Below are 16,754 nucleotides of genomic sequence, written 5' to 3' on the forward strand. Positions count from 1 at the left end.
ACAGACAACAACTGTGAAAAACAAAAATCTCACCTCAGCTGTTGTTTGCAACAAAAATCCACCACAGGTTTAAGTATTCTGAGTAAAGATCAACTTGAATCCACAAGAAAGTCTGGTTTTAGAAGACTATGTTAACCTGGTAATAAAACGGCCACGCCCCTCTCCTGAAAAAGCTCAAGGTCCTCCTCCTGTTCTCTTTTGATTGAAACACCAAGTATTTTAATAAACTCTTGTTAATGTTAATATAGCCCTCCATTGCTACATAATGAAGAATCCTGCACTGAGTAGACTGTGTAAACTACATTGCAGGACCTGGGAGACCATTACCTTGTTTGAGTCTCTTTAAGCACTTTCCCCAGCCGTTGAAGAAAAACAGGAAGCGCAGCTCCCAAAGGTCTTGCCCACAAGGAGCCACAGTCACCACATTGGGTCTCTCTCTACTTGCTCTAAACCAGAGTCAGCTTAGAGAATTTACCAAAAACTAGACTTCATATTACAGTAAAACAAGATGACCCAGCAATTCACAGGAACAAACCAAAGCCTCAGGTTTTACAACTGAATTCAGATTCACCTGACATAATGAACTTTGCAAACAATAAAGAACCTCCAATAAAGACTATTACAAAAAGAACACATTTAGACTAACTGCACAAGGCCAGAGGAATACATCTTATTACAATTTTAAACAGTGTTTCAAGAGGAGATAAAGTAAAAAAAAAAAACCAACAAAACCAACAAAACCACCAAACACTCAACCCTCAAAGTGCTGTTTTACAAACTACCTTGTAAAATTATCATCAATTCAAAGACTTCTCAGGATTTTTTCATCCCAATATCTTGGGTGGTTTGTAGGTGTTACCTAAGCCACACAACCCACCCTACAGATAATGACATTACAGAAGGATAAATTGAGACAAAAGATACAAGGTCCTCACTTAGTCAAACTTGGAAACAGTGTCAGAGTTTCCCATTCTGGAGTTTGGGGGAATATTTCACAAACTTGGGAATTTTTAGAATCAAATTAATTCATTGTTAAAAATAAGAGTAAAAGTTCAACAACCGTGGGTACATGTCTGTGTGTGGACCTCCTAAGTTAAATTTACTTCTTGTAAAGCAAAGTACACAAACATCTCAATTTTTCAGTACTTTCTTCCTTCTAAAAACTAGGAAGAAGTTTGCTGAGTCTTATTCAGGGAGTGCAAAGTTCAGACAGCTCATTTAGTCTGTTACAAGCCTCACTATCAAATTACAACCATAGTTTGAATGAAGGAATGGGTCAATATGTACTGCTTGGCCTCTTCCATCGGCAAATAAAATGAGATGTCTATCTCCCCAAAATCAGTATTAATAAAGAAAATCCATACTGGCAAAGAAAATCAATATATTGTGGATTTAACCAGGTTAAAGATTTCTTTCTTTTTTTACCTGAAAGGAAATAAACCAATTATTTGCAGAATGAGTTGTCTGTAATTGGCATTAGTCAGCTTCCAGATTTTGTATGCTGCTCCACTCTCTCTTAGTAATATATAGATGTGTATACTGAATACTTCTAAAAGTGTTAACTACTCAACTGTTCTAAAGAAGCCAATTTCCTAAAGCAAAATCTTATTCTACTTCAAGTAAGACAGAAGCAAATCACCTCAGTTTTACTGTAAATTCTGTCACATGATACTCATTTAAGTTACACAATCTCATAAAACAGGGAAACAACTTTTCAACCACATGGCCTTTCCTGTATTTCTCTTAAGCAAGTTGCCTGTCATAAGGTTTACTAGAGAATTTAGCAGAACAGGACAGGATATGAAAAAAATTAGTGTAGATGGAATCTAAAAAAGTAATGGAAAAAGTATTCTTAGAGGCAGAGTTTAAAACAATTTTAAAAGAATATATAAATAAATGAAGCAGCAGGGTATGGAAAATTATGCTGCTGCATTTCTGGTCCACCCAAATTGGTGTGCAGACTTACCTAGGCTTTTGGGTTTTTTGGTTTGTTTTTTTGGGGAGTTTGGGGGTTTTTCTTACAACAAAACACTGTTTCTTGAAAAAGTTCTACCAACTATGGTCTCTTTATGGGCACCCTAAGGCAAACAGGCTAAGAACTGTTCATCCAGATTTCAGCTCCAGCCATTCAAAGGTGCTTCCGGGTGGTGCCAGACAGGTTTGTAGAAATTAAAGAGTAAGTATCAGAAGCCCAGTCATCAATCACAAGACAGCAAGCAAGAACAGCAGAGGTAGCAGGAAAGGTTACAGCTAAGAATCCCAGAAGAACCCTGAGGAAAAGAGGAAGATTGAAAAGAAAAAGAGGAAGAATGATGATGATAAGGGAAAATATATTTTGTAGATGAAAGCAAGTTTACAGAGAGGAGAGCAAGGAATATTATAAGACAGACAGACTATGGCATTTGAGGGAAAAAACCTTACTGCTAAGGGAGAAGTGCAGAGGCAGAATTTTGTGTTCCTCACTATATTTTTGGAAGCCCAGATACCTCCAACCCACCTCATTTCAGCTGCCTATGCACACATGCCAGCATTTAGATGGAGCACACCCAAATTTAACTCAACACACCACACTTCTACACCTCTACAGATTTGACCAAAGAAACAAAGCCTCATTCACTTTGTAAAATCCCCAGCAATTTGATCAATTTTAGCGGCATAGAAGGCATTAAAACATTTTTAGAACAGTGTAACCTCACTCCATAGTTCCATATCATCCACCTCGTCCTTGTTCACCTGTCACATATGCCTATTCCTTCTCCTCCATCCCAAGCCCACATCCTCACAGCCCATTAATTTTAGTTAGACTTTCATTCCTATGCCCTTAATTCCATATTTTAAGTGGTCTTCTCAACATGATTTTTCCACAAGAGACTGCTTCATTATGTAGGCTGTAATCCTTTAAAACAGATCAAATAAAGTCCTTTTTTAAAAACTTGTCCACCGTCTAGCAGGGAAAACAGCAAGCACTGCTCACCTCACAGACCTTCCACCTTCTTCAACACCTGTAACAGTTCACCCATGCTCTGTGGTGAGCTTCCTACCCCTTCCCTTTTGCTTTGCATGCAGCACCTTCCCTGGCAAATTCAGTTATCCTCCAGGTGTAACTAATCAGGTAATAGAAGACGACAGGCAGGCAGAAAGGTCTTAGGAGAGGGTGAACCATGAGCTGGCCCTTGGTAAGGTTACAGTAATCTCCAATCTGAGTCCCAGGAACAGGGAAGACCCAGGCTGCGGTTACTCTCTCTGTGTGATTCCTCGCAGAGATGCAAACCAAGGACTGACTCCCAGGCAATGCCTCACTGACAGGGTGCAAAGGTCCTGGGGACTCTTCCCAGCAACCTCACCTGTCAAGGCAATTCCACTTTGCACTAAATACATACATATGCACTCAGCAAGAGTGCATTTGTACTCCTGCTACAAGGCTTGTAACACAGAAGTGTAAAGACCCGGACTCTGAGGCAGTGTGGACCTCACATTCATCAGCTGCATTATCCATTCAAAATGAAGTTACACACATTAGGTTAATACATGAACACAAATAGAAATCTACTCTAGAGAGCTCCCACTTCTGACTAAAGCATAATAGTTTTGAGGTGTGGCCACTAAAACCAACTGGAACCCAGACTTCTCCCAGTTCAGAAATTGCTGTATTTCCACAGATGGAAACTGCTGCTAACCTTCACTTGGAGATTTGTTTGCTGAACTTACATGGCAGCTGCAGCTTTGATTTGCAATAAAACTGCATGTAGCAGGAGTATAAATCACCTCCTTCTTAGATCCATTCACAAAAGCTGTAAACAAAGATATTGCACACATCAATGAGCAGGAAATACATATTGCTAAGTGTATCACTTTAATCCACTAGCAAAAAAGTCACTTTAGAGTTCGCTTCAATGATTAACATAAGAATCATTTTCATGGTAAAAACACCACATTAAGAGTTTTGCCTGTCCATTTGTGGGATCTTTTACATATTAGCCAAAACCTATTTTTCCCCATGTCTTGTACAAACTACGCATACAGAAAAATACTTCATGAGTTTTAATTTGGAATCTGTAATAAGGTTCAAAAAAGAGACTCTGACTATCATTTATCAATTAACATTTATCATAGCAAGTCATAATGCAGCTGTGTTTCAGAGAGAGCTTTTCCACGGATGAGATGAGAGGTAGCAATTTCAATGAAAAAAATTAATAAGCATCACCATCAAGCTTAATGTATGCTCTGAGAATGCAATTAGAATGATCTCAACATACAATAGGTCCGAACTATTGAATTGTAATTAGCAAAACCCTTTTCAAATGTGCTGTAGGGACAGAAGAAGATACAGAACGCATCCCAGATTTAGAAATGGACAGTGTAGCTGTGCTTAGCAAAGTACTAAATTAACTGGAAAAATACATGAGCTAGATCAAGGGCTTGTTTACTAAGTGTTAAATGTATTTTATACAACTCCACTGGGTGGCTGAAGCAGAGTCTTCAAACAGGAAAAAAAAAAGGGAATTCTACCTGGCAGCAATGCACCGGGCACACAGAAGAGCAGTTATGCACTTGGCAATGCCCTGAAACACAAAAGCACAGGTCAGACAAGCCCTGAGGCCTTAAAAAACGAAATTCCCACAGAGCCTCACATTATTTTGCTGTAATCCTTCACACAAGGCCAGCTGAGGGAGTTGGGTTAAAGACCAGCACTTCAGAGTGCGGTCCAGTCTGGAATTGCAGAGGGAGTCAGAACAACCTCTGGAGCAGGGAGGGTGCAACCTGCATCCTAATCAATTTATGCTACTTAGCTGGTGCACCAGCTGGAAGCTCTTCCTGGCTCTTACACTGCTGTCCAGACATGCTGCTTTCCATTAAGAAAGCTTATCAGTCATAAATGTGTGAGTCTCCATAATATTAAAAAAGAATAGTGACTGCAGACCAGATCTAGTAGTATGAGTCCATTCCTTGTTTTCAGTATAAAGAAATACACTAACCGTTTTTCTTTATTTTCTTCCTTTTTAGATCTTTCATTTCTTAACAGCAGAAAAAATACGTTGATTTTTGGTTTGGTTTGCTTTCAGGCCTGCCAAATCCCCCAGTGAACAGTCGTGAGGCACTTCAACCCATCCTGCCACTGCAAGTGGGCTCTTGCCTCCCCTCCCACCCAGCTGACTCTCACTGCCCCCTCATCCTTTCCTGCTGGCATAAATGCTATTAGGGCACAGAATAAATCAGAGAACTTAACTAGTTGAAAACTAAGCAGGCAATAGCAAAGTAAATTTTCCACAGGCTTAGATGTGATGCAGCTATTGTGAGGAGCAGCCACACAATGTTAATAGCAGAATCATCCCTCTGGTGGCAGCATGGGCGCCTGGGGAATTTAAGTAACTCTGACCATGGCTGCAACATATAAGAACCCCCAACAGTCAAAAATAAAGTGACAGTACACTGTCTTGTTATACTTTTGCTCAGTTTAGTTTTAAAACATGTCTCAGATGGTTTTTCATCTTCACCCTCTAGGGAATGACTTAAGTAAGGCTTTGTCAAAAGCACTGAAGATCAATATTCTTTGCTGCTAGTTTGCTACCCTTATGAAAAGCATCCCTGTCCATCTTTACACACTGTTTCAAAGAAAGGTTTTGTAACAAATGAGTAATACTAGTGTTAGAAATAATCAGAAATAATCAGTGTATACTATGGCTGAAAAGCTGCTCATTACTTCAAGTGTGAACCTAAGAAAAGCTCATTCACCTATTCGGCTCCAGAAAATGCCCAGAGATATGCAAAACTATAGGCTAATATATAGATACATCACATTCTATCCAGGAAACATCTGCATACACGTAAGGGAACTCCACCATTTCCGCAGAGTTTCAAACAAATTATTCCTTCCTTCCTTTCAGAGTAAATGGCTAAAATTTGTTCTCTTCCAAGATGAATAAAGGACAACATTTGAACCTTTACACATTTCCAAATTTTTGCAGGAAGCTCTCACACTGCTCCCACCATCTCCTTCCTGTAACCACAAGGCTACACAAAGACCTTTCTCTCCTTCACGTGCATTCCACGGCAGAGATTTTTGCAGCCTAATCTGGGCTGTTTTGTGAACTGAACTTCTCTGCACAAGGGAAGGCTGCTCTGTCACCACTAGCTACATTCCAGATACAAGAACTGTGCAGCCAGCACCAGCCAAACCCAGGATACACAGAGCCTTGCACTTATCAAGCAGGACAATTTGAGTGGCTGTCAAATCTTATCCTACATTTACCTTATACCTTCAATAGCACTGTAAGTAGTTCCAAGATGTGAAGGGGAAGACTTCACAAATTTTCACATCATTTCCTATTTAGGCTAGTATCTGCTCATGCTACATCAGGAGAATATTTATTCCTTTACACACAGTGCTAAGATCCAACCTATGAGGCTTTCTGATACTTATGATGAGCCTTCCATCCTTTAGGGATGAACACGGGAGGAATCTGCATCTTCCAAGTCTGATTTTGTGACTCACTTCTTGTGCTTCCTCTACAGAAGGGACTAAAGGACTGCCCAGAGCAGTTCTACTCCCAAGATTTCAAGGGGAAAAAAAAAAGTGTATTGTTTAATGCTTGGATATAATTTCATAGAAAAAGTAAATTTCTGGAAAGCTATTAGGGAAATTAACTCCTCTATTGCCACTAATTTCAACATGGCCATAGCATCCCTTTTTTTAAATCTTCAAACAGTAATGGATAAAGAAATCTGTTTATTACATGACAGCTGGTAGTTTTAAAAAAAAAAAATCACCTTTGTGCTCCAGGGAAGTCAGCTCTTTAGGGAAAAAAGGGACATTGCATTTCATTATATATGTTCTAAAAAACCCAAACACCCATAACCCCAAAAAATCCACTTTTTACACCTGTTCCTTCCTTCCTTCTCCACCTTCCACTGCACTTCAGTAACTGATGCATTTGATGAATTATGTGAAGGCAATTTTCAAAAGGGCCATTTGCCAGAAAAACTAACAAGGAAAAAAAAACAACACACATGCTCTGTCGTTTTGCCAATGCTTCAGCTCCCCTTGGTTCATGCTGGGGATGGCAGGATGATGGTACAAGAAAGATCTGTTTCAAACCAAGACGTCTGGAAGCTTATAACATTACTCTTGTACGTACAGCAAAAAGGCTCTAGAATTGCAGGAGAATATTCTGGGAGTAGATCTTCCTCTTCCTGGTCTATTTGTACTGCTATAATAAAACTTCCCTACACCTTTACCAAATCTTTACAGATAATCAGTACATGTACATTTCCACTTACTACTTACGTTCAGAATATTTTCAATAAATCAGGACAGAACCAAAACAAGGCTAATTCCAAGCCCTAGAACCATCTCTTAACTGCTTTTCCTTTCCTTTTTTGCCATGTTTTCACTACCTTTTTTTCTTTTTTATTCTAGATCTATGCTTTTAGGACTTCTACTGCAATTGCTTGGAAAAAAAGAACAGTCATTGACATTCTACCGCATTCTTCTTTCTTAAAATGCTCCAATATTTGAAGGCATTTGTTGACAACTAGTGAGATATGAAGTAACAATATGTGACTCCCAACCATTACCGCCTAATATGCTTCTGTTAAATAGGTATTAAGAGCAGATGCCAACAGAGATGTTAAGCAGCCCAAGCTTACCTAGATGCAAAGGAACAAACAAGGAGCATCAGCTCATTTTATACTGGTCACTGAAAACTGACAGGTGGGGCCAGCTACAGGTTGCTGTTCATGAGACTTTAAATAAATATACCCAAATCCAATAATAGTGTAGAAATAGCAGTCTGAACTAAACAATGAATTTGGTTCTGGAAGTGCTACAGCATATTCTCAGCATGCTGGATCCTACATCCTCTGGCCTAGCCTCTCCTCACACACAGAGGCACTCATGCTAGGTTTGCATTAAAAGGTAAGAGTCTTATAAGTATTTCTTCTGGTATGTTCAATCCTGTTTACAAGCTACTTTTTATAGCTGTCATTAAGACAACATTAGTTTATTACATTTGAAGCCATCTTCCTTTGAACACAGAATGCAGGAAGGCTCCAGTTGTCGGAATATTGAGATAAGGCCCATGAATACCTTTGAAAATATGCATCAATTAAAATGAGTGTTTTAAATAGCAGATGAACAATACTCCACCTCCAAGACTGCCTCTTTGTATAGAAAAAGCTGTATCGACTGTGACAGTGCCTTTAATTTTAACATTCACCTTCTTTCTGAAGGAGGGTTAGCAGCCCCATGACTAAAGTGCCTGTCACAAAGGCATTTTTTGTAAAGTTGGAAACAGAGTCAGTTTAACACCAAAGCATTATAGGGAATTGGAGGATCTTGCTTTCAAACACATGCCTTTCAATGGTATCAAGACATTTCAGTGAAATAAAAATATTTTAGCAATGTTTTAGAAGCCTGGTGCTTCCATCAACTGGCTATCAAATTTGTATCATTAGCTACACTTGATCGCCCCCCACACCTCAGTGTCTTGTACCGAACAGAACTGACATCGTTTGATGCAAATGCTTCTTGAAGGGGAAAGAATCCTGCAAAGGAATAGCTTTGGAGTTACAGGGCAATGAACTGAATATTTAACACAAGCTGGGCTCTGCAGGGGAATGTTTTAACAGTTACCTTGCCAGTATCCTCTCCCCTTTGTAAGCTGGGATCCTAGCTTTCTCTGATCTCAGTGTTGAAACACAATGCAGCTAAATGGCAACCGTAGCTGATTTTTATTGATTCTGCACCATTTCACCATTGCATCTCTTACGTTCAGACTGCATTTTAAATATGTATTTGATAGAACACATACATCTTTGTGATTGATTCGGAGCACTAAACAGAAAGCTAGAAGGTCACAACATGACATTTGGTTTTCACTCATTCTTATCTTAAGAAGCCAAGAAGCTGAGAAAATGCATTTGAAGAAAACACAACTTAATTTAATAGACACAGCTTTAAACTAAATGAACGTGAGGAAAATAACTCAGAAATAGATTCCAGGAAGGGGATTACAAATCACTCTCGATTGCATTTTGAGAGTTCCCTCAATCTCAATACTGGCTACACGTGCTTACAAATGTCATCCGAGACACCACTTCCAGGAGGGGACAGGTGCCCTCAAGGTACAAACACTCATGACAAGTATAATTCAGGCTTTACCACAATCTAGCTATTGCTCTGTGAAGGTCTGCTCCTGTACTGCACAGAGAACATGCTTGTGGAAGGTAGAATCATCTCACTGCTTTTCTCTCTGCAGTACAGTTCAGAAGTCTTACATAGCATAATTACACAGCGGTAAGAGACTAAAAAACTTCCATGAGAGCGCAAATGCTTTTTAAACATCTTGTAAAAATGGGCTAAACTCAAGATGTAATACTAGAATATGATCACCCAATTAGATTTAATTAAATCTGCTATTCATCAACTTTTTATGCAAGCAATATCTGTAGCAGTGCACAGTAGTGCTAAACTGGGAATTCCAAATTCTTAACAGCTAATCTATACCAAAACAAAAATACTGTGCATTATGTTGTGAACAGTCATTCCAGTGACTATCAGAAGTTCTACAAATGGTAAGATCCCAGAAAACTTTCATATAAATTGTGGGGCTCTCAAAAAAAAAAACCCACCTTACTTGAAAACAAGACCCCAGCTTTTTAAAACTCTATCTCCAAATGAAAAGCAGAAAAAAGCTTGCACACTTCTCATCCTCCCTGCCAGCCCATGCTTTTTGCTTTTAGAATTACCACAGTCAGACTCAGTGAGACACCAAAGTGATTTTGCAATGCCATCTCTCCTGATTTTTTTCAAAATTTCCCAAGTATCTCTAGCACATATTTAATACTTCTGAGCAAATATATCTTTAGTGAGTGCAATGAGATGCACATACAACAGCTTTAATACACTGCAAATGCAAGTGTATGTGGATGAGTAGGCACGATAGACTATAATTAGCTCTTGTCAGTCCCTGTTCTGTCTTCACAGATTGGCATAAAATCAGGAGCAGTCTATAAAATTGAATCTTATCTGGACTGACTGGTTTTGCAAATAATGAACAGAAAAGACTATTCCACAGATATGGGATGAAATTTTCCATTTAGACTTACTCAAAGCAATGCATCTTAAAGTCAAAATGTGATTATTTGCAGAAAACACCCGTTCCCAAGAAAATACTGGTGTTTTAAATCTTAAGACAGAAAGGACTGCTAATCTGCCTTCACTTCTACTAAAAAATATTTTTTTCTCTCATTTTAACCTAAATTACTTGGTTTGCAAGTAACAGATGAAAACATCTATAAAGCTGTTTTTCAAAAAACTAATAGATTCCATCAAAACATTCTGCAAAACATCAAGGCAACCCAAGCCTATACCCTGGTTCATGATCTGATCTTGCAGGCTATGGTATCAAGTCATTTAAAAGAACTGCGTAACATGCTGTCCTTCAAAGCAAAAGTGGTGTTTGTAGTATCAAGAATGGACACCTAAAAATCAAACAGCTTGCCAACTTGTTTTAATGGTCTCCTGACTACTACAAGCACTATAGTGAAGAGAATTAACCCTTTCTCAGCCAAAACCAGCACACCTACTAATCCATGTTTACGTATTAAGTGTATTAAGAAAGTACACACTTGTATCTCTACAAATAACAAAGGAGAATGGTTGTGTGACATTGTATATTATCAGCAGGCAACATTCAAGCAGGAGTATCTAAGTTGTAGACATACTTTTGTGAGCTTTGTTGTCTTAGAGCATGCACAGTGAGATCAAGGACATGGCTGTCGCTGCTTCAACTGCTGAGTGTGCTGTGTCCACCATTAGTAGGTCACTAATAATCCAATTCAGGTAGTTTTGTGAACTTTTAAAAGTTGCTTTTATGAACGCATAGGAAGCACTGCACATCCAGCCCAAGCCTGAGCGGTACGTGAAGCCCAAAGGCTGTGTTGAGCTGGAAGGGCCATTGATGCCTTACTGAGCCCTAACTTGCCCGCTCCCAAGGCACAGGGGTCTTTCTCTCAGCTCTGAGGATACTACAGGTCACTGCCATGCTGCTGTCTGAGCTCTCAGGCCCTTTTCCAACATTACACACCTCGGTTTTCTGATGTAAAGCATTTCACAGATTAGAAGGAAGCAAAGAATAAAGCCAGAGCCTGTGCAGTCTATAGTTAGCTCAATATTCTCAGCATGACAGTGACTTTCTCGGTTTGAATTCTGATTTTGCAGATTTGTTCTTCTAACAATAGGAGAGCTCCTAAAATCAGTCATTCAGACAGTGCAAGTATTTTTATCTCCAGATATATGCATGTATTATCCTCTGAAGGGGTGAAGGCTTGAAAGTCTACTGAGCTCACTAGCTTAGCATGACGTAAATTATTCGAAGAATATTTTATTTATGTTTGCCTTTACCGTAAACCCAAATATTCCCAGGAAAGTTATAGTTCATTAAAATATTTTACTATTTTATGTCCTTTCTGACAAGCTGCACTTGTCAAGTGAATGTACCACCCTCTGATTTATATATTTGATTGTACCTTCATTATGGGATTATAAAGATCTAGAACTCCATATTTCAAACAGACTGCATAGCCTTCTAAACATTTTCTCATTTAATACCGTTGTACAATCTCAGACAAAGCATCTCTGTCCATTCTGCTGCTCTCCATTTCTTTTGCATGAAAACACCAGGTGTTTCATCAAAAGCACTAAGAATATGCTACTTCAAGAGACAGGAGCAGATAGTATAAACGTTGTCAACTTGGGACTAATTTTTAATTTTTCTTATTTCATATGGAAATCACTGAAGCAAGAAGTACCAATAATGTCTTTTTACATTTCAGTATGTTTCATTTTCAGTTTAGTGAGCAATTCTTTTGTTATCACTGAAATAACTAAATCAAGACGCATATACAGAACCACAGAATCATTAAGGTTGGAAAAGACCTCTAGGATCATCAAGTCCAACCATCAACCCAACACTACCATGCTTCCTAAACCATGCCCTGAAGTGCCGCGTCTACACATCTTTTAAATACCTCCAGGGATGGATTCCTCCACGTCCCTGGGCAGCCTGATCCAATGCCTGACCATTCTTTCAGTGAAGATATTTTTCCTAATATCCAATCTAAACCTCCCCTGGTACAGTTTGAAGCCCTTATATATGCTTAACTTAACTTTGTGGTATTGCAGCAACCTTTGGGCTCCCTTCCCAGGCCTGGCCAGCTGAACGCTGCCTCCCTGTTTCCCATTGCCTCCTGTCAGGCTGCACAGAAGTCCCTGAGGCTAGGAACTTTCTGCTTGTACTTTAGGAAGCATAGAACAATCCAAAATATACTATTGGCAAATGCCTGACATTGAGGTGACCTCTTTCAATTCTTGTTTAAAAAAAGTCCAACACCACAAAAAAATCCAACAACAATGTGTCCCCCTTAAACTGGAAATTGCAGAAAGACTGAAAAACAGATTATGATAAATAGAGGTGGGATCCTTTGAGGAAGTGAACACACTGACCCTGATCGAACAAAGAACTTCACCAATGATTAACTTCCAGTACACAAAGTGATCTTACACAACTCACCAGAACTGTTCAGAAATCTGCTTAACTGTCAGTCAGGGCGAAAGCCTGACTGCTTGCAATTATTCTTGCAGTTGTGTGCCAGTTCTGCTTGTCAGGGATGGAGATCCAAAAGCAGTGCTTCTCCTGTACGCTGTAGATGTTATCACTGCAATGTAATGTTACACTGACATGTAAGTCAGACGAACCCAAACACTTGCACACATGTCCTTTAAAACCTGCACACTAAACAAGTTTTACTCTTCATTCAAATCATTACTTTTTATGTAAAACAAAAGCATGCATATAATACTTTCAAAAAGTATCTCTGATCATTACTCCCTCTCAACTGCAAAAAATCCAAAACTGAAATCCATGTGTCATGGACAGCAGTAGGACTATTTTTGTATCGATGTAATCACATATTCCTTACAACTGACTAAGTTCTTTTTGCCCCCCTTGTCACAATAAATATTTTCAAGCAGGTAGCACAATACTGTATTTTATTATCCCATCTTGCATGAGATGTTCAAAAGCATCCAGACAACATTAAATACACTGACACTAAGAAATTTTGAAAGTACCATTTTATAGTAATTGCAATATTTGCTGATTATCACCAATGTTTTACAGAAAAGAAAATTCTAAAATGAAAGGGAAAGGCTTAGCGTCATGATACTGAATTTCAGGTGGTTTTTCATCATGTAATGCAAATATATATTACTAATGAAGTTGGATAAAGGCGTTCCACCATATCTGAATTAAGACGATATAAGTCTAGCTTCCCTAAGCTCCCTCTATGAAGAAGAGTGGGCTCCATCAGGGAGTAAATCAGGGCAGTAATCCAATTTAGATGTTTTGAATTGCTTTAGAGAAGCCTCTCTGTCTCCACTGACCATACTGGAAAAAATGGAAACATTCTAACATAAGAATCCGAGTTACGTGACTAAAGTTAGATGATGTGGATGCTTTTTCCCCTCAAGAATGTAATATGACTACTTACTGTGTTATTCACAAAGCCAAAGACATCTTGAAAACATTCATCCCTACATCACATTTCACCTTCCCTGAAGAAGAAACCAACTGGGCTAAGCATGGCGCATCCCCCTGCTGATAATCAGTGCCAAGGTGATCTGCAGCAATTTCAGGTACACAGTTCTGCCCTGTAACACTGTAATAGCCCAAGGGACCAGTTGACTCACTGGCTTGTAAGCCAAGATGGCAGTTGTTGCATAAAACCCTGCTTTCTCCTCTGAGCAGGCAACCCAGAAGAAGTTTTGTGCTACGCACACTCATCTTTCACTAACAAGAATAGCAGAAATGCCCTTCTTGCCCATTCCTCACTTCCCACAAACCCAGACACACAGCAGAGATGACAAGAAGCACCCTCTTTCCCACAAACTTTCTCTCTGAAGACACACTTTTAGTTCAGTAAAGCTCAAACACCAACAGCAAACTCACTGCCATTGCTGTTCCGGCTGAAAAGTACCAAAATTATTCTAATGCTGTAGTTGTCATAAAGCAGCCTAGCCCGAGAGGTAGAAGCTCGTAGCCTGCATTTACTGACACAGGAGATTAGGAAGGGTTATGGAGAAAATATAATTTCCAGGAGATTGTTCAACTATTCCCAAATTATTCTTTATCTGCAATGCTACAAAGAGATTATTTTAGAAATCTTATTAATATGGCCCACTATATCTTAAGGGTAGCAGGAAATACTCCTGAAGCTTCCTGAAGTTTATCAGGGGAATAAATGCAGAGAATTAATGTATTTGGCCATATTAAGTTTAGTTGGTGTTAAGCTAACTGCCTGTCCTTCACCAAGAGAAAGTTAAAAAGATACTAAAATATGAAAAAAAATAAATCCTTACCCACAGTTTTGCCAAAACGTAACAAAATACAATATAGATCATTGCATAAAAGTTTGTAATTGTTGCCCACACAAAGTATTTTCAATAAGGTTATTAAAATAAAACATTTCTCCTGCCAAAACATTTCAGTTAGCAACCTTACAATTACCAAATACAGGGAAATAGAATTTCCTGGTAGAAAACTGTAAGGCTTCCTTTCAGAGGCTGTTTCTGTGTAAGTAACACACAAAGAACTTCACACCAATGCTCAAGCAAAAATCTCACTTGGGTTTTTTTTAATTTATTTTAAAGAAAAACACAACAGCAGATATTTTAGGAGGAAATGTTATCTAATTTTGCTTTCACCTGAAGCACAAGCTAGCCAAGATCTTTCAAGTCATTGCTTCTGCCTCCCTTACTCGAACTTGCATGTTTTATCATAACTGATTCTGATCTAACCGCTGCTAGCCAGAGTTGTTACTAGCTGTACCCGTTTTCTAGAAGCCAGTTTGTTTCTCCACAAGTTGTAGTCCCTTCATGCTGAATTCAGATATCACGAGGCACTACAAGGCAGGCAGGCTTCCTTCCTGCCAATGAACTTGTATAGCTTTACAGTTTGTACTGCTCAATCACTAGGCTGTTTCCAAGTGTGGCAACCATGCAGTAATTTTAACCTCTGATCAAGTTAGAGAACTCACTAGCCCCTGTGTCATCAATATAATTTCCAAAGGAATAGGACTTTTACACAGAAAGCTTAGTGGCCATCCTCAAAATCCAAGTGACCCGCTGATAGGCATCTCCTGCACAATCTTCATCTAAGATACTGGATTAACTCTTCTTTATTGAAAAAGATTTGGCATAAACAAAGAGCAAACCATCACCTATCCCAGTAATTAACAGAAATTCTACTTAGTATTTTTCCCAACACTAATACCATAGCAGCAACATTAAAATGTTTCTGATGCAAAAAATACATACTTACAAGTTAAACCTAGCACTATACATAAATCCACCTGTGTTTTGTTCTTTCCAAAGCTATGCAATACTTTTGATGAAGTAAATTCACTATTCTTCCTGGATGGATCAGTCAGTTTCTCCCTTCCTGAGGAAGTATAAGGAGCTTGAAAGTCTTTTCATTTTTTAAAAGGTTTTTTTTTTCCCCCCAATTATTATTTCCCACAAGTTGGCAAAAATCAAAGAGAAAGTGCAATTGTTTATATTATTGGAGGAGTGATGTGTACCAATGCAGCCACACTCAAAACTAAGCATTCCTTTTGTCTTCTGTGGCTCTAATCTAAGCAATCAGATTTAAAAGGTCTCTGCAATTTCGAAGACTTAGGTAAAAATCCTTGCTGAAACCCTGATTTCTGTGCTTTGTTCCTAACCTTTCATAATGGCACGAGACAAACTACATACTCTCCGAGAGATCAATCACAGCTACAAAGGGAGTAATTTAGTGGTCCCATAACAGACCACTAGACCAATTTCAGTACATGAGAATTACAGTAACCTACAGCATGAAAAAGGAGTTAGATATTCAATTAGGTGAGGGGATTGTTTTTGTTCTGCAGATTGAGGTTGAGAAGTGGGGAGGGAATCCCCATTATTGGCAAGCTTAAGGCATCTGCACGTCCCTAGCTTTTGTGACTTTTTTGTGACTACAGGATCAAAAAAGGTGGAAGAATGAGGGGGTGGGGGAGGAAATTAAGTCCCTCTACAATCTTCTATAAATTTTTTTGTAAAATTAAGAAACTAGGCACATATTTTTCTTCATTTATCCATTAAATGTGTACAGCATGAAGCTTATTTCATTCATGCACCAAGCCTCCTTTAAGTATCTGTTGATCAGGACAGCGAGTGATGTTAAGTAGATGCCTGTAGCCCCATTGCAGCAAATGGTTAAGACAGACGTACTGCTCTGGTCAGAGCAATAGCCCACAGAAGTTAGGCGATTGTACTCAATAAAACAGCCTAAGCAGGTTCCAATTTTCCAGTTAAATATACAAAGAGAGATAAAGTTCAATTCTAAATGGCCTGAAACAGAACACAGGTGGGTTTTCTGGTGGTGGTTCTACTTTTAGTAAGAAACCCATGTTTCATTTTACTGCAAAGACAATATACAGTAAACAATAATTCAACACTCCCAGTATTCCTTCACCTCCCCATTAGTTAGGGAAATTTGAAGAAAAAACTAAATGTCAAAAAGGAAATAAATTTCCAACAAAACGTGAGAAAAAAAAGTAGCAATGTAATACAAAGAGGGAAACAGACTATGCAAACAAATACTTGGAGTGACAAGGTAATTATATTTGAGGTTAACAGCTCCCCCCTCAATGTTTAAGAAAAATAAAAATCT

At 38.7% G+C, this 16,754-nt stretch overlaps 1 protein-coding gene across 5 annotated transcripts in view; it reads right to left on the bottom strand.

Annotated features, from left to right (window-relative positions):
• CCSER1 (coiled-coil serine rich protein 1) overlaps positions 1-16,754 on the bottom strand; it is a 735,398-nt gene that overhangs the window by 695,113 nt on the left and 23,531 nt on the right. Inside the window, exon 1 of one of the 5 annotated variants that reach the window (XM_075090838.1) lies at positions 12,031-12,292. The exons of 1 other annotated variant lie outside the window; for it this stretch is intronic. In XM_075090838.1, the coding sequence (XP_074946939.1) occupies positions 12,031-12,085 (55 nt within the window). In that variant the 5' untranslated portion in view covers positions 12,086-12,292. Of the gene's footprint in view, positions 1-12,030; positions 12,293-16,754 lie in introns of those variants that run through there. 3 more of the 5 variants (XM_075090841.1, XM_075090843.1, XM_075090842.1) reach the window with 3 other exon arrangements.

The sequence above is a fragment of the Phalacrocorax aristotelis genome, chromosome 4 (genome assembly GCF_949628215.1).
Source record: "Phalacrocorax aristotelis chromosome 4, bGulAri2.1, whole genome shotgun sequence".
NCBI classification, from domain to species: Eukaryota; Metazoa; Chordata; class Aves; order Suliformes; family Phalacrocoracidae; genus Phalacrocorax; species Phalacrocorax aristotelis.